Source organism: Lynx canadensis, chromosome X (assembly GCF_007474595.2).
Source record: "Lynx canadensis isolate LIC74 chromosome X, mLynCan4.pri.v2, whole genome shotgun sequence".
NCBI classification, from domain to species: domain Eukaryota; kingdom Metazoa; phylum Chordata; class Mammalia; order Carnivora; family Felidae; genus Lynx; species Lynx canadensis.
Window position 1 is genome coordinate 85,547,809 of NC_044321.2, and position 27,528 is coordinate 85,575,336.

The window sequence follows — 27,528 nt, forward strand, 5'->3', positions numbered from 1 at the left end:
CATCTTCAGGTGGGGTCAGTGGCTAGGCAGACAGATACCTGCCACCAGCCCAGGAGCTGAGCAGAAGAGGAGCTTTGAAAGTGCTGGTGGGTACAACTGAGGACCCAGCAATCCAGGCAAGGCATATTGGGCCTGGTCAAGATTGGAGCCCAGAAGCGGAGTCAAAGAACAAGGAGAGAGAGCTGGGGAGCCAGGGGGTCTGGGAAAACTGAGAACAGTTCCCTCCTGGAGCCCTTGCTCCATTTTTCCCACTCTACCCACCCAAACAGGCTCAGCAACAACGCACAGCTGACCGACTAGGCAGAAACCAATCAGATACTGCAGGTACCAGATGAAGGATCCAGGCCCAGATAGGGGTTATGTGTGCCCAGGACTTTCACACAGGCAGGCCATGGGTAGTTGCTGACTCCGAGGCTGATGGGACAGTGTCAGGGATTTCATGAAAGTTGCTGCAATGGGGAGGATATCATAATAATAAAAAAATCACCTTAGAGTAAATGATGCTGGCATCCTAGAAATATCCGGTGCTGGTATTTCTATATTATGCAGGCCCTTTGCGAAAAGCCCAGCATCTTTCTCTAGGAGATTCTTATTCCACATGTGTCTTCCCCTGATTCCTTTTCCACATGTGGTGGCCTAGAGCTCCTTCTCAAATTACCCTGAGGTAGCTGCTACAGAGACACGTTTGCTGTGCCAGGGCTGGGCAGGAAATGGGTAACCCAGAGCAGAGGATCAGCAGCAAAAGCCATTTGTGCTTGAAGGAAACGCGAACATTTGGAATTCCGGTGTGCTTGGGCGGAGGGGAAGAGGTCATTACATCAGTCCAGACGGTCTTTGTCCCTGCTCTTCTGGAAGGGAGCAGTGGGACCATCTCGGGAAATGTGTTGGATGAGAGAATCACTTGGCTAGGGGTTACTTCCCCTGCATAAGCCTGTGTGAGTGCAGACACGGGGAAGGAGGTGGAGAGGGGGGCTCCTGAGGGGCCTGGAGAGGAACAGAACTCAAGGAGGAAAGAAGAGCAAATGAGCCAAAAATAGCTTTGCAACAGACCCCTCCTGAAGGACTGTAACCCTTGCTCCATAAGTGGTTAGCGCTCCTCCCTTCAAGCAAGAATGGTTTTGCTATTACAAGCAATTGCCTCACGCCTGCTTTCTGAGATATTTAAAGAGTCAACTGATTCAGGTACACATGAGGGGGTTTTCCAGATTATTCCCTGCATCTTCCAAAAGTGTGGGCCTGGCTGGGTTGGGGGAAGGCACAGAGGCTCAGGCCCAATTCAGCTCCCTGATCCTCAGGGTAAGCCAGAGCCTTCATCCTGATACCCAGTGCCTTGTGTCTGGGCTTCAGTGTGGGTGGAGTTGGGGCATAGCCAGGAGTCTTCCAGTTACCTCTGTGAAAGGTAACCACATCCCCAAGGGACAGCCTTATACATAGGTGGAGAAGGTGGCTGCCTGCTTTGTACGATTTCAGGGGCTAGAGGTCAGAACAAATTTTCCCAAAAAGGTCAGTTCCATCAGCCCACAGCTAAGCCTGCAGTTCTCACTTTGCTTACTCCATTGGAAGGTCCAGGTTTTTTTTTTCTATTTGAGAGAGAGAGAGAGAGAGAGAGAGAGAGAGAGAGAGAGAGAGAAAACAAACAAGGGAGAGGGGTGGAGGGAGGGAGGGAGGGAGGGAGAGGGAGGGGGAGAGAGAGAGAGAGAGAGAGAGAGAGAGGATCCTAAGCAGGCTCCACGCTCAGTGTGGTGCCTGACACGGGGCTCAATCCCACGACCCTGGGATCATGACCTGAGCAAGATTTGGACGCTCAACCAACTGAGCCACCTAGGCGCTCTGTGGAAGATCCAGGTTTAAACAGAATCGTGACTTGGGAAGGGAAAGCACATTCAGCTACTACCAACTGTTTATACCTTAGCAGGATTCATTTCATCACATTAGCAGTAGCAGAAAGCAGGTCTCCCCTAGGGGGATAGATGGCTCAGAGGTCAGGAGGTTGGAAAGTTCTGAATATATAGTTGACAGCCCTCAGCAGCTGAGGGTAGTTTGAGGGAGCCTGTGCTAGAAGGGGGATTGGGGAAGACAAAACAGTGTCAAAGACCAATCCTACCCAGTTTGCTGTCTTCTGAAAGATGTGCCTGCTTCCTCTGTCCCAGCCGAAAATGTTTCTGATTTGACAAGTAGGTTTACAACAAGGGAGACACAATCTCCTCTCCAGACTGAGGCCCTTCCCCAGAATTCATACCCATCTCTGCCCACTTAATGCAGGGACAATGTGCTGGTGAGGTCTGGAGCCAAGATGCCATTCACCTTCCCTACTGGGCTTCAAGGCCTGGCAGGACCCACCCCTTGCTTCCTGGGGAGCATGAAAATAGTCATTAGTTCTTTGTCTGTGGTGGGGTGGGGGTGGGAGGGGATATGTGCTCCCTTGGCCAAGCCCCAGCCCTGGAGACAAAGAATAAGGAAGGAATGCACAAAGCACTGCACCTGGAGGCCAGGAGTCTGTCTCCACTAGTGCCAGGCACAGACCTGAGTGGAATGGGTGCTCTGAAAGACAGCTGGGTTGGAATTTGCTGTGGTCCCGTTGCACTGGAGAGGTTAGAAGCCATCTGGACAACTAGAGCTCTAAAGATGGAGTGCTGCCGCCCAGCTGAGATTCTCCAGAGACACACGGGAGCCTAATGAGGTTGCCAAGGGAGCCGTCTGGCAGCCTCACATCAGGGGAAGGGATATGGAGCAAAGACACAGAACCAGGCTCCAACAGAGGGCCCATAGCCAAGATAGGCACGGCAGGCAAAAATGCAAAGATCATTCACAAAGACAGCAAGTATTAAGTCCAGCTATAGCCCGACAGAGTGAGCCACTGTGCACCCCCTGCCTCTTGTGGGCGGTAGAGACTGGGGGAGCCACATTCACCCAGATTGCCACAGGGCCAGCCATGGTGACATGGCCGTTGCGGCTGGTTCCAGGGTCTCGGCCTAACTGCCTTGCAAAAAGCAGCGTGAGCCTCTCTGCCCTTCACCTACAGCTTGGCCCCTGGCAGGGTACACCTGGCCAGCTCTGCTATTTTATTAAGTGTGTGCTGAGCCAGGGAGGAGCAAGGGAGGGAGGAGGATGGACTCGAGGAAGGGAGGAAGGTCCAGGATGCCAGCCTCCTGAGGTAGATTCCGAATGAATACACTACTGATGGTGAAAGGTAGCAGCATAGCCTCTTCCAATTCTAGCACGTCTGGGAGTCATTTTTCAGCTCACACTTCCCTCCTGTGACAGATACATAAATCCTTGGCTGAAGAGGTTGCCGTGCCCCTTCCTGTCTCAGACACGATTTCCTCAGATGAATTGCACCACCTCCCTCAGACTTGCATGGGTCAGATGACCCGACCAGGCACAGTGACATAGCCATCAGGCTGCGATGAAGAGGGAGAAGGGAACTATGATTTCCTATCAGCAACCTGGCCCTGTCTCTCCCCGAGTCAAACCAGGTACCAGTGGACAGGCCCCTTAGAACTTCCTGGACGAGTCCATGGCATAAACAACCATATGACAGGTTCCAAAGACACCCAGAAATGACATCTGTGTGACTGAAAGCCAACTCCCAAGCATTTCTGGGTGTCTTTTTCCACTTTGTGAAATGTCCACGGCAGTGCTTGGTCTCAGCTCACCTTCTCCTTACACTCACATTTTCCTTCTAGTTCCTATATACCTCCAGGGATACAAGCTCACTTTTATTTCAACCCAAATAATGAGGAAGGAAGAACTATTGGGGGAAAAATTAGACCCATAGCACAATTTCAAAGCTGGCTATACATGATTTAAAAAAAAAAAAGATTACCCTTTTTTTTGGATTATCCACTGCCATGTCCGAGGCTACCCCGGCCATGTGAAATTCAACCATGATTGTATTTGGAATCCATTTACAAGCGGATAATTTATTTTTGCAAGAATCTTCCTTGTTTATGCTCAACTCAGACTGGTGTCAAAGAGACCCTGCATGCCTGAGTTCCCAGAGACTAGCTAGAAGGGTGGAGGGCGGGCAACGTGGGATTCAGTGACTGCTGCGGATATTCCACAAAATGCATAATGAATATGGAGTAAATCAAAATGTGACTCTACCCAGATCAAAGAATGTGGCTACGTGGGTATGGCAGCTAAAGACAGAGGTGGCAATGAATCGTTAGCACACAATTTAGTATCATTAAGAAACAAGCATCCTGGATGCTCTAAATAGGAAAGAAACAGGTAGGAACTATGAGGTCATCTCCCTTCTCTACTCTATGGCCATCAGGCACTAATGAAACCCTACACTGCTCCAGTCTCCTGTTGGACAGCTAGCTCAAGGGGTTAGGGCAGGCAGTTGGGTACTCTGTAGTCCAGTTAATTCTGCTCCTTTCCTATCTTGCCATCTTCCAAATGTGTGTCACTGGTCGGAGGAGAGATGGGGGGGGGGGTTGGCTAAAGGCAAAGGTGTGCCTGTTACATTCTCAACTGTTACAGAGGACAGAATGAAATCTAAGTGGAGAATTTGGAGATGGTCTAAAGGATAGAGAAATACAAGGTGGTTCAAAGTCTTTAAAAAAAATAGATATCGCTAACTTGGAAAAGAGGGCTGACAAGAGGCAGAATAACTACCATTAAAGCATATTAAGTGTTGTATAAAAAAGCTGGAGGTCGGGGGTGCCTGGGTGGCTCAGTTGGTTAAGCGTCCGACTCTTGATTTAGGCTCAGGTCATGATCTCAAGGTTCCTGAGATGGGTCCCGCATCAGGCTCTGCGCTTGACAGCACAGGGAAGCTGCTTGAGATTCTCCCTCTTTCTCTGTCCCTCCCTGCTCTTGCTCTCTCTGTCTCTCTAAAAATAAATAAATAAACTTAAAAAAAAAAAGAAAAGAAAGATGGAGGTCAGAATTTAGGAGGAACAGTCTCAGAAAACAAAGGTTGTTTAACAGCAGATTTACCACCAAAGGATATTGATGGTATTTCCTCTCTTGGAGGTGTTAGCTGCTCAGCTGTCTCTACTTGGCCCTTTTGCTAAAGACAGTTCCAGGGACCAAACAACACAGGAAAGAGATGTAAGGCTCCTGAGGTGCATCCCAGTTTGACGGCAGGAGACCACTTTTCTGCTTCCCTTCCAGGGCTCATCCCCATTATCTGCAAGGTGAGCTCTGGGAGGAAACAGGGCATGTTTCCTGTCTCAGGGCAAGGGAAGGAGGAAGTGGACCAAACTTATTTACCCAGAGCCCATCACAAACTCCCAGCAGAAACAGGAATCCTCTTCTACAGTTTGATTTTATACAAATTTCCCACCAAATATTGTCCGAATCTGTCCAGAAATCAGCACAAGTCCATGTCGCTTGCCACAGTGACTTATTTCCCGTCCTGCTGTGGCTTTGTGCATTCAGAGAAAGACTGTAACCTCCTTGACTTGCTTCCTGGAAATACCTCCTTACATTTGAGTTGAATTTGCCTGTGAACAATGCTGAGAAGAAATCGCTGGAAGGTGGTGAGGACAGCCCCACCAACTTTCCAGCGGCATTCTCCCCACCCTGTGTGGGGGGGTGTGGTAGAGACAGTGCCCTGGAGCAAGGCGAAGGCCTGCTGGTAATCTGGAGTGTTGAGTGTGTCATGGGGCAGCGCAGGACACTGGGGGTATAAAAATAGCAGGGTGTTCTTACACTTGGAATAGGGCTGTCACAGGAGGCCTTCAAGCTAGGTGTACATGGACGAGATGATCTCAAACCATACAGTATGGCTCTCATTATCCTCCGCCTCCTCTTTCCCGCCTCTGCTAACACAGTGTGGTAGTAGGGCCCCAAATGCAGTGATTTGCTTACCACCGTCAAGATATTAGCCACATGCGGGGCACCTGGGTGGCTCAGTCGGTTAAGTGTCTGACTTTGGCTCAGGTCACAATCTCACGGTCATGAGTTCGAGCCCCGTTATTGGGCTCCGTGCCGACAGCGTGGAGCCCACTTCAGATCCTCTGTCTCCCTCTCTCTCTGCCCCTCCCTAGCTTGTTTTCTCCCTATTTCATAAACAAATAAACATCAAAAAAATATTAGCCACATCTGAGTACTGCTAGTATAGTCATTTATTTAATATTTTCTCTAAAATAAGCAGATTCACCTGTGAAAAATGCTTTCACCTCAGGAACATTTTTGAGATCAAACAGTGTATGTGTTAGACACATCCCCTCCCCCATGACATGTCAAATAAATAAATAGCTATACAAATAGAAAAACAAAGTTAGTCCATGTAACACCTAAAATCATTTTGCTTACCACCAGCATACATTTACCACGCTTGGGGAAACAGTACTCTCTGTATAGTGCCCGCAGATGGTCCCCACCGCCAACAGGCAAGGCTTTATCCTTCTCCAATGTAAAGCAGGCAGGGCTTTAGAATGCCTGCCTGGCCCGGAATACCTTTCCTGAGCCTGCCTCCCTCGTGCCTTCCTCTTAGGGCTAGGGCCCAGGTCCTTATTAGTTTTCCCCTTTCAGGGGCCAGCCCCAGCCAAGGTTCCAGTTTGAGAGTTTGTGAAGGAACACAAGGCCCTTATTCTCAATCAAGTGCTCCTTCCCTCGAGCTATTTCCCCTGCTGAGAATTCCACACTAGACCTCACTTACCTCGGACAGTGCCCTCCCTGGAGTGGACTTCTTCAGCCTTGGCCCCAGGGGCTGCATCGGCGGAGTGCCCCAAGCCCACATCAGTAGCCTGCCAGTGCGGCCTGGTGGTCACACACGCCCCAGCAACCTCTGGCTGGGAGCTGGGGACACGTGGTGCCCCTAGCTCAGAAGCCAGCCACTGGCCCTCTGCTCCTCGGGTGGTCGTTGGGAGATAGAAGGAGGCCCGGAGCAGGGACACGAAAGGAGGGGCCAAAGCCTGCTGCGGGCCAGAAAGATGTGCGCCCATATTGGCTAAACCCCAGGACTTTCTAACAATCAGGGCTGAGATTCCTTCAAGCCCAGGCAGGGTGTCGACCCCTTGGGGATGCTTTACTAGAGATTCCTGTTTCCGCTGGAGTGTTACAACTTTTGTTGTTGTTATTAAACAGATAATAATTCACCCCCCCCCCCCCCCCCCACCCCCCCCCCCCCGGCCCCATCCCTCACCACCCCTACACCCAATCTAACCTGGGCACTCTCAGGGTCTCTGGATACAAAGCCCTTAGGGCAGCAAAACTGCTCCTAGGCTGGAAGCCCCGCCCACTCGGCTCCTGGCTCCTGGCGGCTCCCGGGGGCGCCCAGAGCCTCTTAACTTCCACCACCCAAGGGGAGACGCCTTCCAGTTCAGGGGAGCTGAGTTTGAAAACCCTGTGGTGAGGAAAAGCAAGCCAGGTGAGGACCCAAACCCTACAACTTGAAAGGATACCAGTAGATTCTTATTTGTGACCTCGTTTCTTTGGAGGTGTTAATTAACCTCTACTTGGTCTGGGCGTGGCACAATCTACCTCCCCTCTTTCTTTCTGTCCTCTAAACTCTCTCTTCCTCCCCTTCCCTCCCTCAAATTCACCTTCTACCCTCTACCTGGCCTCTCCTCCTTTCTCCTCAGACCTCTCCTCCCTTTCTTCCTCTCCTTCCAGCAGCCCCTAAGGTACCAAGGAAGACCATAGAGCCTATAGTGCAGCACTGTTTCTTGTAGGAATTCCAATATCCCTTCCGATCTCAGGGATCTATGACTGATTGAGTGGCAAGAAATGATTGTTGAAGGTACTGAGCCAAGAAGAATGAGGGCTAATAGCAAGGGAGCAGGGCGTGTGGTGGTGAGGATGAGGGCACTAGGGCAGTGAGCAGGTGTCTGGACAGGTGTGTGTGTGGGGGGGTGTTTCTCTTCTACTCAATCTCCCTATTGCAGCTTCCCAGCAGTGGAGATGCTGGTGGGGACATGGTTGGCAGAGGACATCAGAGATGACCTGCCACATAGGGAGCCCTGTGCTCTCATGTCTGGCCTTGCTAGGAGCTCTCTGGTTAGTGAGATGTCACCTACTATGACTTATAGACTCTCACCACACAACTCGGGGAGGGATGACCAACTTTGAAAGACTCTGAATGCAGTGCAATGTACCAAACACTAACACTCACCAAGCAGATTGGTTTTATGGTAGCTCATCTGTGCATTAGTGGGGGGAGAGTAGCTATATATAATGTTTGTCAAATTCTCAAAGGGCCCTGCCTGAGTCATGCAGCTGTAGGTCTGGTGAAATTGGGGGATTTACCAAGAAAGCAGGTTTCTAAGACAAGGGGTCATTCTAGTCTCTCTTCTTAGCTTTTTTTTAGATCTAGATGTGAACATCCAAGACCTGAAAATACCCCTGATTCAATTGAGAATCTTCACAAAGACACACACAAAGAACTAGAAAAATGCATTCTGGATTGAGTACCTGAGTTTTGGGGCTTAAGGGGCCACTGGGAGACATTTAGCAGAGAGGCTTGTTAGCAACCGTACATTGACCACACCCCCTAACATCCTAGTTCTCCTTACTAACTCATTCCAAGCCCATTATCCTTTGAGTTTTGAAAATCAACCCTAATGTTCTACTAATCTGGACTCCCTCTTAAGGTCATGACTCTTTACACATTTACCACATTCTCCTTCCCTCTTCTTGTTTCTGTGAACTCCTTCTCCCCAACCACACCATTCTAACATTCAGGCATCCAATGACTTGGTCAAGTGCCTGTACATCCCATCCACGTACATCAGGAGTTTAGAGGCGTTTTCCTGAATATCTGAGTGGAAGAAGCTCTCCCCTCCCCCATTTTGTCAGTAGGGAAAGCAGCAGCCCACAGGAGGGCAGGGAGTTACTTACTCGAGCTCAAGCATCAGATTGGTGGCAAAGTCGGGACTGGAACCCAGATCTTCTGGATCTAAATCTGACCCACTTTCCACCACCTCGAGCTGTAGCTCCTCCAGGAACTGTGCCTCCTCCACGAGTTCAGGGTCCTCCCCAAGCTGGGGCTCCTCCACGAGCTGGGGCTCCTCTAGCCTTTCCCCTTTCATCTCACTGCTGCCCAGGAAAGCCTCGATTGCCTGGCAGGGGTTGGTTCCCTTTCTCTGTCTCTGTCTCTCTCCCCTCCCTTCCTTCCTCCTTCTCTCCCTTTCTCCTTCCGTGTCTCTCTCAATTGCTCTCTCCTTCTCTAGCTCCCTCTGTCACTGCTGGGCTAGGGTGGGAGCAACTGGAAGCTCTTTTCCAGCTCAAAAGAAAAGTGCTCTGGGAGCCTCAGGGCCAGCCTGAGCTGGCTGGGCTGTGGAGGCAGGAGGAAGTTCCTGGCCCTGAGTGCCTTGGGGGCTCCTAGGCTCTGAGGGACGGCTGGAGCTCCTGGGGTGAGCCCTGCCCTCTGGATCTTCTGCCGAAGGCTGGGCCAGCTTCCTAAACTAACTCCCAGACTGAAGGGGAGGGCCGGATCCTCCGGGGGGAGCCCAGACGGCGGCTCTGCCAGCCAGCAGCTCTGCCAGCCAGCCCCTGTGGTGGAACTTTGAAAAAGACCAATGTTTCAGCAACTGATTTCTTTTTCAACATGAACAGCAGGCCTTTCTGTCCCCCTCGCATGACTGTGGCTGTGGCAAGCAGCCCCAACCTGAGCAGAAGCAGGATTCCAGGGCTGGGGCTCCATAACACCCAAACCACTGGTCAATTCTATTAAATAAAATCAAATAAAAAAACACCGTTTTTGGCATCAGGTGGACCCAAATCTGGTCTCCTGGCATGGAGATGTTGTGTACCTACTGGGATGGGATGTGCACAGCCGTCTAGAGACGAGAAGTCGGAAGACCATTGGGTCAGAGAATCAGGAGACATGGTTTCTCTTTTCAGCTGGTCACTAATTGGCTGTTTGTTTTGGGGCAGGTACGCAGCCTATTGTGGGCCTCAGTTTCCTCATCTGTAATGGGAGGGGATCAGACCAAATGGCTGCGAAAGCCCTACTAGTTTTGAGCCTCTGAGTCTGTGTCTAAGATGTATGTGGAGGCAGAAGGTGCTGGCCCCCAACTCTGGGAAGGGGGAGGCTCAAGGTCTTGAAGAGGTAGTCCATCCCCATCTTCACTGCCCTCTGAAACCCTTTTTCATTTGTTATCAATGCCAGTAGAGTGCTCTCATGCTTCTGTGGGTTTTGATCTCTGGTAAAAATCTCAAAAGCTTGCCCTGCATACCGCCACCCTCCCAGGAAGGAAGAAAGCCAAAAGCCTTCTCAGTCATTTATACCTGAGTGTGAATGAAGAAGGTTCGGAGAGCAAGCCTTGACAGGGAGAAAGCTTGCCAGACTGGGTTGCAGGTGTTACCTGGCTCTGGGCAGGAGAGGGTGTGTGATTGATGGAGTGAGGGGAGGGGTCAGTGAGTGGACTGGTGAGAGAGGAAGGCAAATCAGAGAAGGTTTTGTTCTGGTTCCACAGAAGATTTGCCTAATGTAATGAACTGAATGCTTCCTAGGAGCACCCTCTCACTTAACCTTTCCAACCACACTCCCCCATTCTTTAGATGAGGAAACTGAGGTCCAGGGAAGTCACTTGCCAAAGTTGCAGAATCTGTCAATGGTAGTTTATCAGATGTGAAGCCCCTGTGCTTCATGAGCACGCGGTGGCTAATGTCGTTCTCTGCTTCTTGGTGGCCCCTTCAGGGTCTTTCGAGGGTGGAGAAGCCCATCCCAGCTCCCCTACAATGGCCAGCACCTCCCATTCTTCTGGTAGAGGGACAGGGAAAAGCAGAGTAGGATCCTGATTCTCTAGGATCCTGACTCCCCAGGACTCAACAGCCCTGGGTATGCCTTGCAGCTACTACTAGAATAGGATATAATATGTCTCCTACGTTTGAATAGGACAGTAAAAACACAGCATTTTGGAGACATGGCCATTTCTGGGGGCCAATTTCAAGTATAATTTTCAGTGTGTTAATTCTTTATTTGCTTCACTGACCTTCATCCTGTTCATCTGGCAAGTGAGCTCTTCAAAGTCTTCCTGATCCTGATTTTCGGCTGATAGACTATTACAGCCTTTAGAGAATCACTCTGCCTAAATCAAGACTGCTTGATCTTGGCAATGAGAAAATGTCCTTGGGGTTTGCTTCTATATGAAGGCTTCAGTGAGCAAGAGGAACTTCAAAATCCACGTCTTAGGGCATCGTAGTGACTGGGTTCATTTTGCCTTTCCTCGCTAATGATTTGGGGCAAGAATTGCTCATAGAGAGGTACATGCAGTGCTCAAAGTTTTAACAAGGTGACTTCTTTTTGCAGACTTTCTAATCCTAGAGGAAGCCCCCTTAGCTTGTGTTCTCGTGGCTTCCTGCACCTTTCCTCCATTATGATCAATTGTATGATACATTTATTTGTGTAATTATTATTTAATGTCTGTCTCTACCACTAGATTGTAAGTTTCCTGCCACAAGGATTCTGCCTGGTTTGTTGGCTGCCACTGTGTCCCTTGTGTCTAATCTTTGTGTGTGAGGAAGAAGAAATCCTCTTCTTCCACCTGGGGTGGGCAGTCTTATACCAATGCTCCTAGCACAGGGGTGCTCCCCAAAACTGTAAGATGGTGGAAAATGGGTGCCCCTCCCACAGAAGCTAATTTGGCTAAGAGATGAGAAGGAGGCATGGGGAAAGGTGCCCTAACCGCTCTTGAGTCCATACCCCCACACCATTCCAGGCCCGGGAGGTATGTGCTAGGTTTAATGACTGGCCTCCAATGGAAATTTCATAGACATTTTTATTATGAAAGTATTTTCATGCAAACACTTTCTTTCATATGCCACACATGCACTTTGCTTTTCCTTATGAGTACCTGCTTCTGACTCCTTTGCCTGTCTGTCCCCTTCTGTCCATGGTCCTTATAAACCAGCTCCTCTTACACCTTTACCCAGTTCTTTATTTCTACCGTCACCACCTTCCCCACATTTACAAAGTATTATAACATCCCATGGTACTTTCATTTAGCTTCTCTGAATGCTTGTAGTCAGGAAGTTCTTCCTATTATCTAATCTCAATTCTTCATGCTACAGTAGAGGCCTGTTTCCTCTTGTTCTGTTCCTAGTGTAGCTTGGAAGCAGCTAGTCACCATCTCTGAGTTGCCACTTTTCTTATATTTGAAGATCAACCACTCTTCTCTCTCTTCACCACCCTCCCCTCCACCCTCAAACTCCTCTTAGATCAATCATCTTAGTTCCTATAGCTCCACCCCACTGCTCCTTGAAGTCCCAAGTTTACCTCCCATTGGCTAAATAAGTCTCATTGGCCTTATCTGGACCCTTCAAAATTAGATTCCCTTGGATCGTGCCAAGCTCTTGACTGTTACCTGCCTTGCCATTATGGTGGGACCACCTCTCTCCAGTGAAAGCTCCTTGGAGCCCCTTGATCAATGTCTTTGCCCCTCTCCAAGGTGTAGCACCCCTTCCCCTCTGTTTTCAAGTTGTTTTTCAGCCTGGACAAATATCTGACATTTGCAGCCCAGAAAATTTACACCTCAGACTCCAGAAAGGAGTACAGCCTGAAGCTCTGTGCCCCACTGCCTCTGTACAATGAGGAGCATTCATAACTCAGAAGGAAGCCCACAAAGAGAAAAGAAAACCCAGATGACCCTCCCCTTTCTCTTTTCTTTATAGTAAATAATTTACAAAACCAAATTTTCCTCCCCACAGGCTATACTCACTTTATCACCGGTCCCCAGGGCCAGCCTTTACACATTTCCATACTGTCATGGACTATTTTTAGCAAAGGATGACATTAAGTACTAGTTGCCCTGTGTGCTTCAAACTCATCTCTTCCTCTTGTCAGAATATTAGTCCTGCTCTTTTGGACCTGCCAGCTACTCATGGCCTAGAGATATTTCCAAGGGTGTGAGCAGGTACCTAGTGGTATGACTTCAGTGGGTCTTTACTAAGTCCTCTGTTTTAAAATGTCTCATTTGGGGGCACCTGGGTGGCTCAGTCAGTTAAGCATCCGACTTCGGCTCAGGTAACGATCACAGTCTGTGAGTTTGAGCCCCGTGTCGGGCTCTGTGCTGACAGCTCGGAGCCTGGAGCCTGCTTCAGATTCTGTGTCTCCCTCTCTTTCTGCCCCTCCCCTGTTCATGATCCGTCTCTCTCTGTCTCAAAAATAAATAAACATTAAAACAAATTTTAAATTAAAAAAAAAGAAAAATGTCTCATTTGGCCCGGGTCTGCTCATTAGAATTAGACTGGGTCTGATGATTTCAGTATTAGAGATTCATTTCTTTAACTCAATATCACTTCCTCAGGAAGCCTTGTCTCTCCCTTGTTATATTCTCTGTCAAAAGCTCGTTCCTTTTCCCTCTTGGCACTTACTTAGTTTGTAAATACACATCCATTAATGTGTTTGGTTGTTGTCTAGCTCTCCTACTCTGCTGATTATTCTATGATGGCTGTGACCATGTCTCTTGTTGTGAGTTTCCCATTCTATTCCCAGCGCCTAACAGTGAGCCTGGCACATGGAAGGTGTGCAGAAAATACTTGTTGCTGACCAAACATGCTCATAAATTTAAATGTGAGTTCTCCAGGGCACTGGTGGGAAAGGGTGTGAGCATGAGTGCCCAGCATACTAGTTGGGGGAGAGGGTCCCAGAAAGCAAGGGCAGAGTGCTGACCATAGGTAGCACTCTCCTTCCCCAGGTGACTTGAAGCTGGTTCCCTTTGCTATCCCTTTCCTATCAGCTTGAGGCTTCCCTCCTTCCTCAGCTTTACCCCAGGGCCTTCTTTGGTAGGGCATCCGGGAAAGAAGGATTTGACCAAGGTGCATATAAGGCTAAAACTAGCAACTTTTTAAGGCTAGCAACTTTTTTCCAAAGACACTTGGGAAAACTGTGTATATATTCTCATGGCAGCACCTTGACATGTCCCTGGTTCTGTTACCCACCTCAGAAGGGGCTTGGTGGAGATCAAGGCCAGGGGTGCTGAGATATGAAGCCACACACCCCCCTGGGTCCTCTGGTGCTCACCTTCGACTGTACTCCCAAGCTCAACCCACCTGGTCCCAGTGAGCTTTCTTCAGGCCCTAGAGGCCCTAACCTACCAGGGCTAGCCCAGGTCCCTGAGGAGAGGGTGCTAGGGACCAGCTCACCTAGAGTCAAGGGGAGCAAGGAGAGGAGGGCCAGAGTTGGCCTTCCTCTAGTTCCTGAATCTTGGAGACTCTGGGTTTCAGTCTAGGAAGAATGGAAAGTGTTCTTGGCTGCTGTCCCCACTCCAGGCCAGCCCCTTCCTACCCACGATCCCCACTGGACTGGCAAGGCTCCCCTCCCCGTCCCAACCAGGGAGCACTGTAGCTGCTTCCCATCATGCCAAAGCCAAACCATTCTTAAGGCCCTGCTGGAAGCCACCGCCATAAAGAGACTCTCCCTTCCTAGTTTGCTTTGGCACCACCCAAGTTCCAGACCTGCAGAACCAGGGCGCAGCAAGTTTAAGGCCTTTCCGTCAAGGAGCAGGAGTCCCTGCTGGGCCTGAGTTGCTCTAGTGGAACTGCTTTGTTCCCCTGAAGGCCTTCGGGACAGCTACTCTACTCCTCTACTCTTAGCTCCCCAGGCTCCATCCTAGCCTTTTCCTCCTTCCAGCTCTTCTTCAGTGCTAGGCAGGGTAAGCACTCAATAAATCCACAGTGGGTGCTCGGTAAAAGTGGGCCCTTGGTCAGTAAATGATGAACTGATTGACTGAGATGCTTGGTCACTCAGTCCAAGGCCAAATGAGGTGCTGCCATCATTCACTTCTCTGTGTACCTGGGCCGGCCAAGTATGTTGCCTTAAAACAGAGCGGGGCTTTTCTTATTCTTTCCTTGTTGTTGTTTTTGTGTTTGTTATGTTTTGTTTTGTTTGGCTTTGCTTTTACTGCAATGGACTCTAAACTGGAAGGGCAGGGTGATAGGGACAAGCAAAGGGCTCAAAGCCTGGGAGGGCTCTCAAGAAAAGGAAATTCTGCACCTCAACCTCACACTCCCCAACATTGACTAGATTCTGGCTGTGATCTGGGAAACTTCAGGGAGCTCTCCTGAGCCCTGAGATGATGGTCTTGAGTTTGTCTGAGGATTCATGAATCTGAGCTTTGGATACAACATGTCTACTGGTAATTCCCACACCACTTTTCTTTTTACATTGTTTCCCCATTTCTTCCTCTTTTTCTCTAACCAGAGAGCAGTGTCCCCAACTACTCTCAGCCTGTGAGCCACTTACCGGCTGGCAGCACAGTGGGGCGGGCTCAGGCAAAGACTGGGGAAGAGCAGAAGAGGAACTATTGGTTTAGTCACAAACTTTGAGCCAATGGAATATTAGATTGATTGGGCTATTCTGTGTTGTAGATAGTCAAATGAGCTTATTAAAGAAATATGTCAGTGAATCTGGTAAGCCTGATTTTGCTGGGGGCTCAGTTGCAGCAAGCTGGTAATGTAATTTTCTGAATAGACCAGGAAGAAAGCTAAGAATCATTGTGAATTCAGGCCAGCCTGGGGACTCTAAGGCTTCACGAAGAATATACTGGGAATTGGCCTTCTTTTAAACAGCTCCTCCAGCTTGTAGTAAACCCTTTTCTGCATGGGGTCCCAGAGCAGTCCCTGAACCAACAAGCAGATACAAAAGGAAGAGGGACTTCTAAGACCTGTTCTGGGGCCCCTCCAGATGCACCAGGCTGTCTCTTAAGCAGCATAGGATCAGGTAATAGAAGAAGTCGCCCTCCCTGCCCCCCTCCTGCCCCCGCCGCTGAATGCCCCAAACCACACTAAGCCCACAGCAGCTCACCTGCCTGCTTACATTTGCTGCTGAGTGTGGGGACTCAGGCTGGATCACCTTTGCAACCTGACTGCCTCTGAGAAGACTGCTTGCCTGACACTACAGGGAGAGTAGGCTTTTCCCCTGGAAATATGATTGAGCTCTGTAGACCTCCAGCAGGCTTCTGAATGCCTGGCCTCAGGGAAGCCTGCCACTGAGCAAGCAGAAGTTTGATGCCTCAGTAACCTGGTTCTGTTACATAAGGCACTATGGGAGATATGAGTCAGGACCCTCAGGCTGGCCTAGGCCCAACCTAGTCTGGGAGTGAGGCTACGCAAGGTGAGGGAGGGCGGTCGAGGGGTGGTGTGTATATGTGGAGGAAGCCAGCAAGGAGCCACTGGAACCACTTCTCTTCTTATCACTTCTCACCCCCTTCTTCCTCAGGGATAGCAGGCGTGGCCAATCAATGGCCTAGACAGCTCTGACAGAAATCCTGGCCAGACCCCTAAGCTGTGAGCAGCTGCTCTACATCTCCCCTGAAGACAAGAGGGAGTGGGTTGAATACCCAAGCCTATTTTGTGAGTAAATTCTTCCTTCGAGGAAGGATGAGGAAGGTCCCTGTGGGGCTTTGTCCACAGGCAGGGCCCTGATTTTAAGCTGGGCCTATTTGAGGAAAGCAGCTCCCAGGAGAGGAAGGCTGATAGCGTAGCCTGGGGCATCACTGACCAAGCCTGCTTCCAGCTCTTGTTTCTCCTTGGGCTAGTGTCTGCACCATGGGAAGCTTCCCATTCGGTCTCCTGTACTGGATGGCTAGGATCTCACACCTGTTCCCAAAAGGGCAATAGTTACTTTAAGGCAGGGATCTCCAGCTAGAAGGTACAAGTGAATTCGACTTGCCCACTGATAAGATTCCCTGCTGCCTGGATTAGCATTTGGAAAAGTCTGCTTTCTACTCTCACAGACCCCTGTCTTATGCCCACTCTGACTCCTTAGCCCAGATGAATTTCGGCACGGTCGATAGGGGCCTCCATAAGCCCCTGCCAAGACTCCTCATCAAACCTTTTTTTGAGGCTAAGATCTAGCCTTCTGGACTTCATGGGGCTTCCATTAGCCCACAGGGTTCTATGGAGGGCCTGCTCTGCCAAAAGCTGTGGTCTTACAGCAAAGCCCTAATCCTTGTCCCATTATTGCAGGCACTGGGATGGCACAGCATGTCCTGGGCCATTACTGTGGCTTCATCTAAAAGGGAAATTTTGTCTTTTTGACCCCTGTGGTCCTGGAATGCCTTCCCTTGAGCGCACTGAGCACACAGAGTGCCCCACCAAATGTGCCCAAGCTTTAGTCCCATTTGGCACGTTGGCTTCTCTGGAGCTCAAGAGTCTATTTTGCACGATACCGACCAATTTATTATGTAAACTCAGCCACCCATGGCAAATTATGGCTTTGTAGTTATCTTGAGAGATGCCTTAAATAAGAGGAGAAAGTTCAGGTAGGAGCAGCATCGCGATGAGCAAACACAGTTCAACGGCCACCGCCAGGTGCAGACAAGGCTGGCCTCACTCCTCTCACCTGGCCCCACAAGGTCGGGGGCAAGTACCGGCCAGACACATCCATCTCCATTTATCCAGACTCCCTGGCCTTCAGGACCTGTTCTGGAAAGGAACCAACACTCTACCTGGAATCGAGAGCTTGTTAGTTTATCTGGATGTGCAAATATAAGCAGGAGTATTAACCTTGCTTCCTCTTCCTCTTCTCTTCAGGCAGGGAGGAAAAATAAGGTCACCCTGGAAGAGTTATTTTCTGAGGGGTGGGCTCACTCACATGGGTCCATTCCTGGCAAACTGGAGGCATAGGTGAAATTCGTGCTCTGTTCTTACCATTTGTCTTTATGAGCACAAACCTTCCACCTTCACCTCTTCAGCTCTCATGCTACCCAGAGCCCTGGGCTGCAGCAAACCTTCTGTGTACTCCAGCCTTGTCTCCCTACCTCTCTTCTCCAAACTTGGCTTTCCCATGCTTCATTCCCATAGAGCCTTCCTTCCAGTCAGTTGCCTCCCTCAAAGAAGGTCTGGTAAATAAATCCACACAAAGAAGTCAATGATAATTAATGATGTCACATGTGACTCTTTTAAAAGGTATGGTAGACCCTGGCCATTTATGAAAGGGACACACTAATTCATGAGCATGCTGAGACCATATCATTTTCCCTATAAAGCTTCTATGTCCATCACTTCATTAAACTTTTTTTAAAGAATTTTTTTTATTTTTGTTAATATGGAAGAAATGTTAACAGTAAAACTGGTGAACCTAGGGTACATGTACTGAATTACTGGAGGCTTTTTTCATTTTATTTTCTTGCTAAATACACTGAAATTAAGCTTTACTGAGGGATAATAAAGTACAAGGGTTACTTTGAAGTGATGCTCTAACCCATTTTGTTTGCTAATGTATGTGGAAGTAGTTTAGTCGGCCCTGGTGCTATAATAAAATACTATAGACTGGGTGGCCTCAACCATAGGCAGTGATTTCTCATAGTTAAAAGTTGGAGGTCCAAATTTCAGATACTAGCCAGCTGGATCCTAATGAGAGCTCTCTTCTGCTGATAGCCACTTTTTCACTGTGTCTTCATCTAGTCAAGAGAGAACTGTGGAGTCTCTTCCTTTCCTTAGAAGGACCTTGATGCCATTGGGAGAGCCCCACTCTCATGAAGCCACTTTTAGCTAAACCTATCTCACAGAGGCCACAACTCCAACCACTGTCACATTGGGAGTTAAATTAGGGAGGACACAATACAGGCCATAGCAGTCAGGTCTCAAATCATTAGTCTTCCGTAATTCATTTTGTGCTTATAGGCTAGAATACAGAAAAAAGAAAAAACTTGAACTTTTCCATACTCCTTTCTTTAGAAAGGATAAGAAGCTGCTGAAGCCTTGCCCACTTTTCTCTTTCCTTTTTTTCTTTTTTTTTTTTCTGGATGTCCATTTGGTGACAGGATTTGGACATGAGTACGTATCGGCCAGAGGACCCATCAAGGTGGGAAATGGCTGTGTTTTTCTTTTTCTTTTTTTTTTACTTTTCTTTTTTTATTTCTTTAATTTCATTTTTTATTTTTTTAAAATTTACATCCAAATTAGTTAGCATATAGTGCAACAATGATTTCAGGAGTAGATTCCTTAGTGCCCCTTACCCATTTATCCCATACCCCCTCCCACAACCCCTCCCATAACCCTCAGTCTGTTCTCCATATTTATGAGTCTCTTCTGTTTTGTCCCCCTCCCTGTTTTTATATTATTTTTGTTTCCCTTCCTTTATGTTCATCTGTTTTGTCTCTTAAAGTCCTCATATGAGTGAAGTCATATGATTTTTGTCTTTCTCTGACTAATTTCACTTAGCATAATACCCTCCAGTTCCATCCACATAGTTGCAAATGGCAAGATTTCATTCTTTCTGATTGCCGAGTAATACTCCATTGTGTGTATATATATATATATATACACACACACACACACAATATACAATATATACAATATACAATATATATGTGTATATATATAATATATATATAAGATATGTGTATATATATAATATATATATAAGATATGTGTATATATATAATATATATATAAGATATATATATCTTCTTTTTATATATATTTTATATATATTCTTTTATATATATATTCTTTATATATATATATATATATATATATATATATATATATAAAAAGAAGATATATCCACATCTTCTTTATCCATTCATCCATCGATGGACATTTGGGCTCTTTCCATACTTTGGCTATTGTTGATAGTGTGCTATAAACATGGGGGTGCATGTGTCCCTTTGAAACAGCACACCTGTATCCCTTGGATAAATGCCTAGTAGTGCAATTGCTGGGTCACAGGGTAGTTCTGTTTTTAGTTTTTTGAGAAACTTCCATACTGTTTTCCAGAGTGGCTGCACCAGCTTGCATTCCCAACTTCATTAAACTTTTTAGCTTTCTTTTCATGGTGTTCACTAGCAGCTGACTCAGGAAGGGGGTGTTGTCCCCAAAGAAACAGATGTTTCCTCATTTCATAGAATCACTACATTTGTCTGGACTCTGAGGAGAGGACCTGGGCAATCCCACTTCTATATGTCTAGACCCCAAAGAATTGAAAAAAAGGGACTCAAAAAGATACCCATAGGGGCACCTGGATGGGTCAGTCGGTTAAGCTTCTGACTCTTCATTTCGGCTCAGGTCATGATCTCACTGTCATGAGATCAAGTCCTGTGTCAGGCTCTGTGCTGGGCGTGGAACTTGCTTAAGATTCTCTCTCTCCCTGTCTCTCTCTGCCCCTCCCCTGTGTGTGTGTACTCTCTCTCTAAAAAAAAAAAAAAAAGATACCTGCCTACCCATGTTACTAGCAGCATATTTCACCATAGCCAACAGGTGGAGGCAATCCAAATGTCTGTGGACAGATGAATGGTTAAACGAAATGTAGTTTACCCACACAATGGAATATTATTCAGTCATTAAGAAGGAATGAAGTACTGTTACATGCCACCACATGGGTGAACCTTGAAAACATCATGCTAAGTGAAAGAAGCTGGACACAAAAAGCCACATGTTGTATGAGTCTACTTATGTAAAATATCTAGAGCAGGCAAATTCATAGAGACAGAAAGTAGAATAGAAGTGACCAGGGGCTGAGGGGAGGAGAGAATGGGGAGTTATTGTTTAATAGGTATGGAGTTTCTGTTTGGGATGATCACAAAATTCAGGAAATGGATAGCAGTGATGGTTGCACAACATTGTGAATGCCTTTAATGACACTGAATTGTATACTTAAAAATGGTTCTAATGTCACTGAATTGTATACTTAAAAATGCTTAAAATGGCAAATGTTATGTCACATACATCTTACTGTAATATATGTATATACTACTTATATACTTTATATACATACATAAAATGCACACACATCATATATACATATGACATATGCATGTCATATACATACACCGGCGAAAGCCTCTTAGCACATGGAATTCACATCTGTGCCTCAAGAAAAAGACAATTACTTACATGTTGAGATTCTCATGAGGCATCCAAACTATAAATGTTAAGTTTGCAAATGCATTTGCATTTTTAACAGGGAATGTGCCTTAATCCAATAGTGCCTATTCTTTGTCAGACCACTAGGCACTCAGGAAATAGTTATTTTAAATAACCTTGGGCTAGGGAAGGACTTTCGAAGCTTGATACCAAAGGCAAAAAATCACAAAAGGCAAAGAATGACAGCCTTAACCACAGGGAAACCCAAAACCTCTCCATAGCAAAAAAACACAAAACAAAACAAAAAACCCACCAAAAACAAAAAACCTCCATCCTCGAAATCAAATGGCAAATTAGTTGACAAAGGGTTGCAATCTCTAATTCAGGGTTTCTCACGGTGTGGTTCTGCATACCACTGGTGCCACGGGAGAGGGGTTCGGTTTTAGATGGTACACAGTCATAGAACTGAATTTTAGAGTATGAATTTGGACATGACAGCAGACAGGCAGGGGAGTCATTTTGCCTCTCAAATCACACCATGTCAGTGGCTACGCCCTCAGAAGTCAAATCCAGGAATATACACTTATGAAATCATTAGTTCTAAGACCTACTTAGAGAAGCACAAATAATTTTTATGCAAATTTTCTTGAAAACCTGCTCTCTGAATCTCCATCTTTCCCCTTACTGCTATATATCAACTCAATAGGGAAAGTGAAATGAATTAGCACACACAAAGCCATTCAACATTTTTGCTCTTTATTACTTTCTAAGCATCTGAGTGTGGGAACTAGTTGTTGCCAGGTAGAAGCTTAAAGGTAGACTCCTAGGACTTTTAGAGCTGGAAGCAAACTCAGATTCAGAGTGTCTCAGACCACACTGGGCAAGTGTGCTTGGGGACCAAAGGCAGAACAGCCGATTAAAAAGTTTTGAATAAATTCTTAGAAATAAAATTTGAGGTTATAACAACAGCAATAACAGACTATGGCAAAAGCTCTCACACCAGCTTGCCACACCTTACCAATCAGTTAAGGCCCCTTGAATTTCAACTTTGCAAGGTTTTTTTCATAGGCTACATTTATTTTATTTTGTTTTATTTACAGTTTTTTTAATGTTTATTTATTTTTGAGAGAGAGAGACACACACACACAGAGTATGAGCAGGGAGGGGCAAAGAGAGAGGGAGACACAGAATCCTAAGCTGGTTCAGGCTCCAAACTGTCAGCACAGAGCCCAACTCGGGACTTGAACTCATGAACTGTGAGATCATGACCTGAGCCGAAGTCAGATGCTCAACTTACTGAGCCACCCAGGCGCCCCTATTTACATTTTTTTTTACTTACATTTTTTTAAAGTAGGCTCCACACCCAACAACGTAAGGCTTGAATGCATAACCCTGAGATCAAGAGTCACCTCTATGGATTGAGCCAGCCAGGCGTCCCTCATAGGCTATATTTAAATTGGAAATTTTAGCTGCTTATCCAGTATGTTCTATCTGCCTCCTTAGTTCTCCAGTCTTAGAAGCATATTCAAATGGTAAGGCAGAGTCCCTTAATAAAAGGGTGACCGACCATCCCAGTTTCCCTGGGACTATCCCAGTTTGAGCGTTGAAAGTCTTGTTTCCTCACATTGGAGGGTTTGTCACCCTACCTAGTAAGGACATTTTAACCACTTGATTAGTTTCTGGGCTAATATTTACCTCTGCTTAACAATTCTTTCTTTGCAGACAATTCTTTAGTGTCTGATTGATCTTAGGTGGAGTTTTGGCTTTGCTCTTTGTTGTGAGGCATCAGGCAAGTTACTTAATTTTCCCAAGCCTCAATTTCCTTTATTAAAAATCAAGAAGGGTGATAACAGTACCCATTTCATTGGGTTGGTGTAAGTATCAAATGAGATTAGTATATATTGTTGTAAACGCTCCATCAATGTTAGCTATTAATCTATTATAATTGTTAGGTACCTAACACAAGATTGAAGGGATGGTATTTAAAACACATCTTCCCTCACTCAATATTTTTTTCAAGTTTATTTATTTATCTTGAGAGAGACAGAGACAGCACGAGTCAGGGAGGGGCAGAGAGAGAGGGAGACAGAGAATCCCAAGCAGGCTCTGCTCTGCCAGCACAGAGCCTGCCCCGGCGCTCAAACTCACGAACCATGAGATCATGACCTGAGCTGAAATTCAGTCAGATACTTAACCAACTGAGCCATCCAGGCACCCCCCCCCCCCCCAATATTTTAGAGGCAACTTCACATACCAACAAGCTGCATGCCTGTTACCACTCATTCGTAGGTATATACACAGCACGGTCCACTGGAACTACCAGTCTATGAGAGTTAATGCATGTGGCTCAAACAACAACAGAAATCTCACTTAAATATTAGTAAGTATTTTTCCAAAGACTAGGTTAAAATTGTAAAATCTTTACATAAGACCACACCAATAATTAAGCAGTCATCTGACAAAAAAACAACAGCAACATAACAACACAACGGTTATGGGCACTGGCTGTATAACAGGAAGCCAAGGGAAAACCAAGTGAGTGTAAAACGCATCCCTGCCCTCATATTGCTTACACCCTTGTGTTCCAAGGATACCAAGAGCTAAGCCCAGGAGCCAGGGACAAATCAAAGCAGACAAACCAGATAGAAATGAAGAATGTACCCTGCCCTTCCTCCCTAGAATATAGGGGCCCTTGCAGCAGGAGAGTAGGCTGCAGAAGAGGCAGGAGAGTCTCTCTCCCAGGAGAAGAGGCAGGCTTGAAAGTAGACAAATTAAAAGAAAAAAGACACCCAAGCAGGAATTTGAAATATCAAATCATTAAATGGAATAGAAGTAAAAATGATGGCACTTGAAACATTAAATCATTAAATGGAACAGAAGTAAAAAGTATGGCTGAGTTTTGAAGACAGAAACCCTGGAATAAATGAAGTAAGAAAAGACAAAATTTTCACTTTGGAGAAGGCTGGCCAGCTCAGATACGGGAGAAGTCCCATGACTGACAATAATGGTCTCCTACTCTGCTAAGGAGCATGTCATTCTGGGCAAAAGCTAAACCAAACTCAGAATCTCCAATTTCTGAGGTCCCAGAAAAGGTCAAGGAAAATGAGATAATGCTTTGTCCTGCTGGAACTATAGGGCTATTACCACAGGACCAGGTCACTCCCCAGCCTCACCGAAGCCAGAGGGCTTGCTGGTTTGCTACTCAGCTGTTTGGGACACTGAGTTGCTCTGATTCCAGGAGGCAGGGTACTCAGGTACACCTTCTTAACAATTCGCCCTGCTCCCTCCACCCATACCCCCAACCCATAGTATTTCCAGGCTTTGCCAAGAACCAAGAGTCAACAGACAGGTGTCAATGGAGTAGGTGACAAAGGAGGTTTTTCCATTCAAGAAACCCAGATAACCAGAAAGCATCCCAAGGTATGGCACAATCCAACATTTTGATCTCAGGCTCTCAGCCTCATACCTCATGCACATAGGTCCGACCTCTTAGGCCCTGAACCTAGGAACCAGAGCTGAGGAAGCTTTCCCTCTTATCTTCAGCAATGCCATTTTGGGGCAGTTTCTCTCCCGGTTGAAATAGTACAAATGCTATAGGCCCTCTTTCCAGGTGTTTCTGCCACCCCTCCCCCACCACCAATTTCCTACAGAGCGGAGGGCTTTAGCTCCGCAGGGATGCAGAGTCTGTCTGTGGTGTGAATACACTTGTAGTAATCTTTGGCCAGAAATGGAAGATTCCCTCGAAACCTGTTCCACATGTGGCCTGGTTTCTTCGAGACAAGGAGATAAATTGATGCGTAATGTGAAACAATAAATGAGAAAGTGCATTGAAGGCATGGAAAATGCCTGAGAAATACAACTTGTTATGATAATGCTTAGCGAAGTCAGCAGCCCTGCTTGTCCCCTCCTGGGATTTCTGGGCTGAGGAGGCAAACCTGGTCCTTAGCATCAAGTGAGGGCAGTTCCAACCAATCTTAATTGCTTATAAAATTTCCTATGTGTGCTTCACTGAAAAGCCACCCAATGATTCAAATATTCTGTGGATGCTCAAAATTGCTTATTACCTTGTCTCAACACACCACCTGCCCATGACCTGGAATCTCAGAACTACAAGGAACCTTAAGAGGCCAGAGTGATCAGGGAACTTGCCCAGGTTCACACACCGAAGTAGAGCCACAATTTGTACCATAACCCAGGTCTATCTCAGCGGGGTTCTCTTTCTCTTAATATAACCTTTGTTGTTGAGAGAATAAGATCCACCCCTATACACACGCACTAACACACACACACACACACACACACACATAGTGTCCCATCCCAATGGTTCTAAGAACACCAGACCTAAGGCTGGGTTTCCTGCTTCCCCTGACTCAAAATTGCCTCAGTTGTCTCCCCGCTAAAGACTGACTCTTACCAGAGTGTCTCAGACTGGATGGAGGGCAGAAGCCACCTTATATCTTCCTATTATGTTTCTCCCCTCTCCCTCTTTCCTTGCCCTTCAGCAGGATTTCTAGAAAGTATGACCCACACCCCTACACAGGCCTGGGAAGATATGGGTTCATCCACCCCCCGGTCCTAGGATGCTCTCTGGGGCTGCTTTTGCCCATCATTGGAAATTGAAGTCTGTAATCCATGGAGGAGGTGGGGGTACCCCCATCCAGAGTCTCAAAAAATTCTCACACATCTCTAATTTTTCTTGTTCTCCACCCTCTCCCCACACCAGCAGAGGGCTTAATTTGTCTTGACATTTTGCTTACCCTCGCGGTCAGCCAGGGCCACTTGGTAATTTAAAAGCCCTTGCAATTTCAATCTGAGTTTGCGTATTTTGAGAAGGGTAGAACTCAGATCCCAAGAGCATCCCGCGGCAGAATCTCCAAAGTGGCAGTGGAAATGTATGCATTTGAGGATGGGTGCTGCCAGTTACCCCCAACCTATCTAGGGCTCTGTCCACCTTCTGGACTGCAGCATTTCCCTGGGAAAGTCTCCTGCGGGCACCTTTCAAGATCGGGCTCCCACCTGCAGGGCCTCCCCTCAGCCCCACGGGACTCCAGGTAGCATCAGCGACAAGTCTTATCGCCCCACCCCTTGTGAACTTCCCGGTAGCGCCTTCTGTCAGAGGTGAGGGTCCGGCAGAGGCTGGCGCTGGCCCGGCCCGCGTGCCCATCTGTATGCCCAGTCACCCACCTGTGGAAGAAGAGCAGGATGGACAGCATGGTCTGGTCGATGTTCCGGTTGCAGATGCCCTCGTTGATCAGGTAGCAGGGGTCCCGCAGCACGGGCTCTAGCGAATCCTGCCGCATTATGCTGTTGAGCTTGTCGGTGTTGAGGTTCTCGAAGATCAGCTTCTCCTGCAGCTGCCGAAAGTTGTTCACGGTAGGGCTGCCCGGGTTGTTGTTCTCTCCGCTGCTGTCGCTCTGGAGCCCGCTCCTGTGGGCCAGGTCCAGGCAGCAGTTACAGCAGTCGAGACCGACAGGTGAGCGGCAGTCGGTCTTGGACTGGGCCATCTTCTCAGACTCGGTGGCCGCTTGGTCTGCGAGGTCAGGGTCGGCTGGCAGGTGCGCGCCCGCCGGGCTGGCCTGAGGGGACTCCAGGGTGTATGGAAAACACGAGCTGCGAGAAGAGTTGGAAATTAGCACCTAAAGCCAGCCACCCTCGGCTCGGCCCCCTCCTGGCTGTGCCGCTCCGGGTGCGAATAGAAACAGCTGGACAAACAGCTCTGAGCGGATCCTTGGGCTCACTTCCTCCTCTTCTTCCTCCTCTTCCTCCTCCTCTTCCCCTCCCCCTCTGCCCTCCCCCTAGGTGCCACCCGCGGCCCTAGCACAGTCCCAAGTTTCCAAAGTGTGAGCGGGGCTCGGCGGACCTGTGGCAGCAGGAAGGGCGGGCGGCAGGGCAGAGGGAGAGCCGGGGCGCGCCCTCGCTCCCTCCCTCCCTCCTTCGCTCCCCCCCTCCCCGGCTCGCTGCCTCTCCCGCTCACGGGCTCCCCTGGGCTGTGCCGGCTGAGCGGTGGCAGGAGCCGAGAGCGAGTGACCCAGTGAGCCGGTGAGCGAGTGAGCGAGCCTCACGCCCAGGAGTCAGCACGGGGCTGTGACAGCATGTAAATTACCCCGCGGGGCGGGGGGTTGGGGGGCGGCGGAAAACCCTCGGCCGCCGCGGCCGGCTGGCTTCTGCCCCCAATCCCCTGCCCCCGCCCCCCCCGCACCCTAGGGCCCTCTCACCCTCGCACCCACACGGCCGCCCGCACCCTCGCCCGCGCTGCCGGGAGCCGGGCCCGGCTCTCCCCACCCCGTCCGCGCGCCCGGCGCCTGGGCTCGAGCTCTCTCGCCGCTCAGGGCGCATCCTCCGTTAAGAAATCTACTAGCGATCTCTGGTCTTCAGAGCTCCGCGGGAGGGCAGACGTTCCGCGTCCCACCGAGGACGGGTCCCCCTGCAGGAGAGACGCCGCCGCTCCCCGTGAGCCCGCCTCGTGGCCGCCTTCAACCACCGCCCCCCACAAGCCTGTTTCTGGCGGGGGTGGGTGGGGGCTGCAAAGAGAGCGATTGCCCCCACAGAGAGTCCGAAGTGCCAGGCACGCTCTACCAAGTGCCCAGTGAAAGCCTTTGAACGACACTCACAGAAGCGCGCTCAAACTCGCCTCGGTTTCTGTCCCCTTCTTCTCACTTCTCTTCCCCTCTTTCCCCCACTGGCTCTCGCCTCTTTTCCCTGAACCCCATTTGAGGCGATCTCTGCCCGGGCTTCCGGGAATACCCGGCTCCCCGGCAGGCTTCCCGCTGCCTTGCCCCCTCACCCTCTCTGGGCTCGCGTCTCAATTTGCCTTTC

The 27,528-nt window shown here is 48.3% G+C and overlaps 1 protein-coding gene across 5 annotated transcripts in view; it reads right to left on the bottom strand.

Moving 5' to 3' along the window:
• Positions 1-27,148, bottom strand: part of TSC22D3 (TSC22 domain family member 3) — a 62,219-nt gene extending 35,071 nt beyond the window's left edge. Inside the window, exons 1-3 of one of the 5 annotated variants that reach the window (XM_030306353.1) lie at positions 26,954-27,127; positions 25,897-26,322; positions 13,446-13,491 (exon numbers count right to left, since the gene is read on the bottom strand). In XM_030306353.1, coding sequence (XP_030162213.1) covers positions 13,461-13,491; positions 25,897-26,322; positions 26,954-27,048 — 552 coding nt within the window. In that variant the 5' untranslated portion in view covers positions 27,049-27,127 and the 3' untranslated portion in view covers positions 13,446-13,460. Of the gene's footprint in view, positions 1-13,445; positions 13,492-25,896; positions 26,323-26,572; positions 26,656-26,953 lie in introns of those variants that run through there. The other 4 variants (XM_030306357.1, XM_030306350.2, XM_030306356.1 and 1 more) reach the window with 4 other exon arrangements.
• Positions 27,149-27,528: the final 380 nt, after the last annotated feature.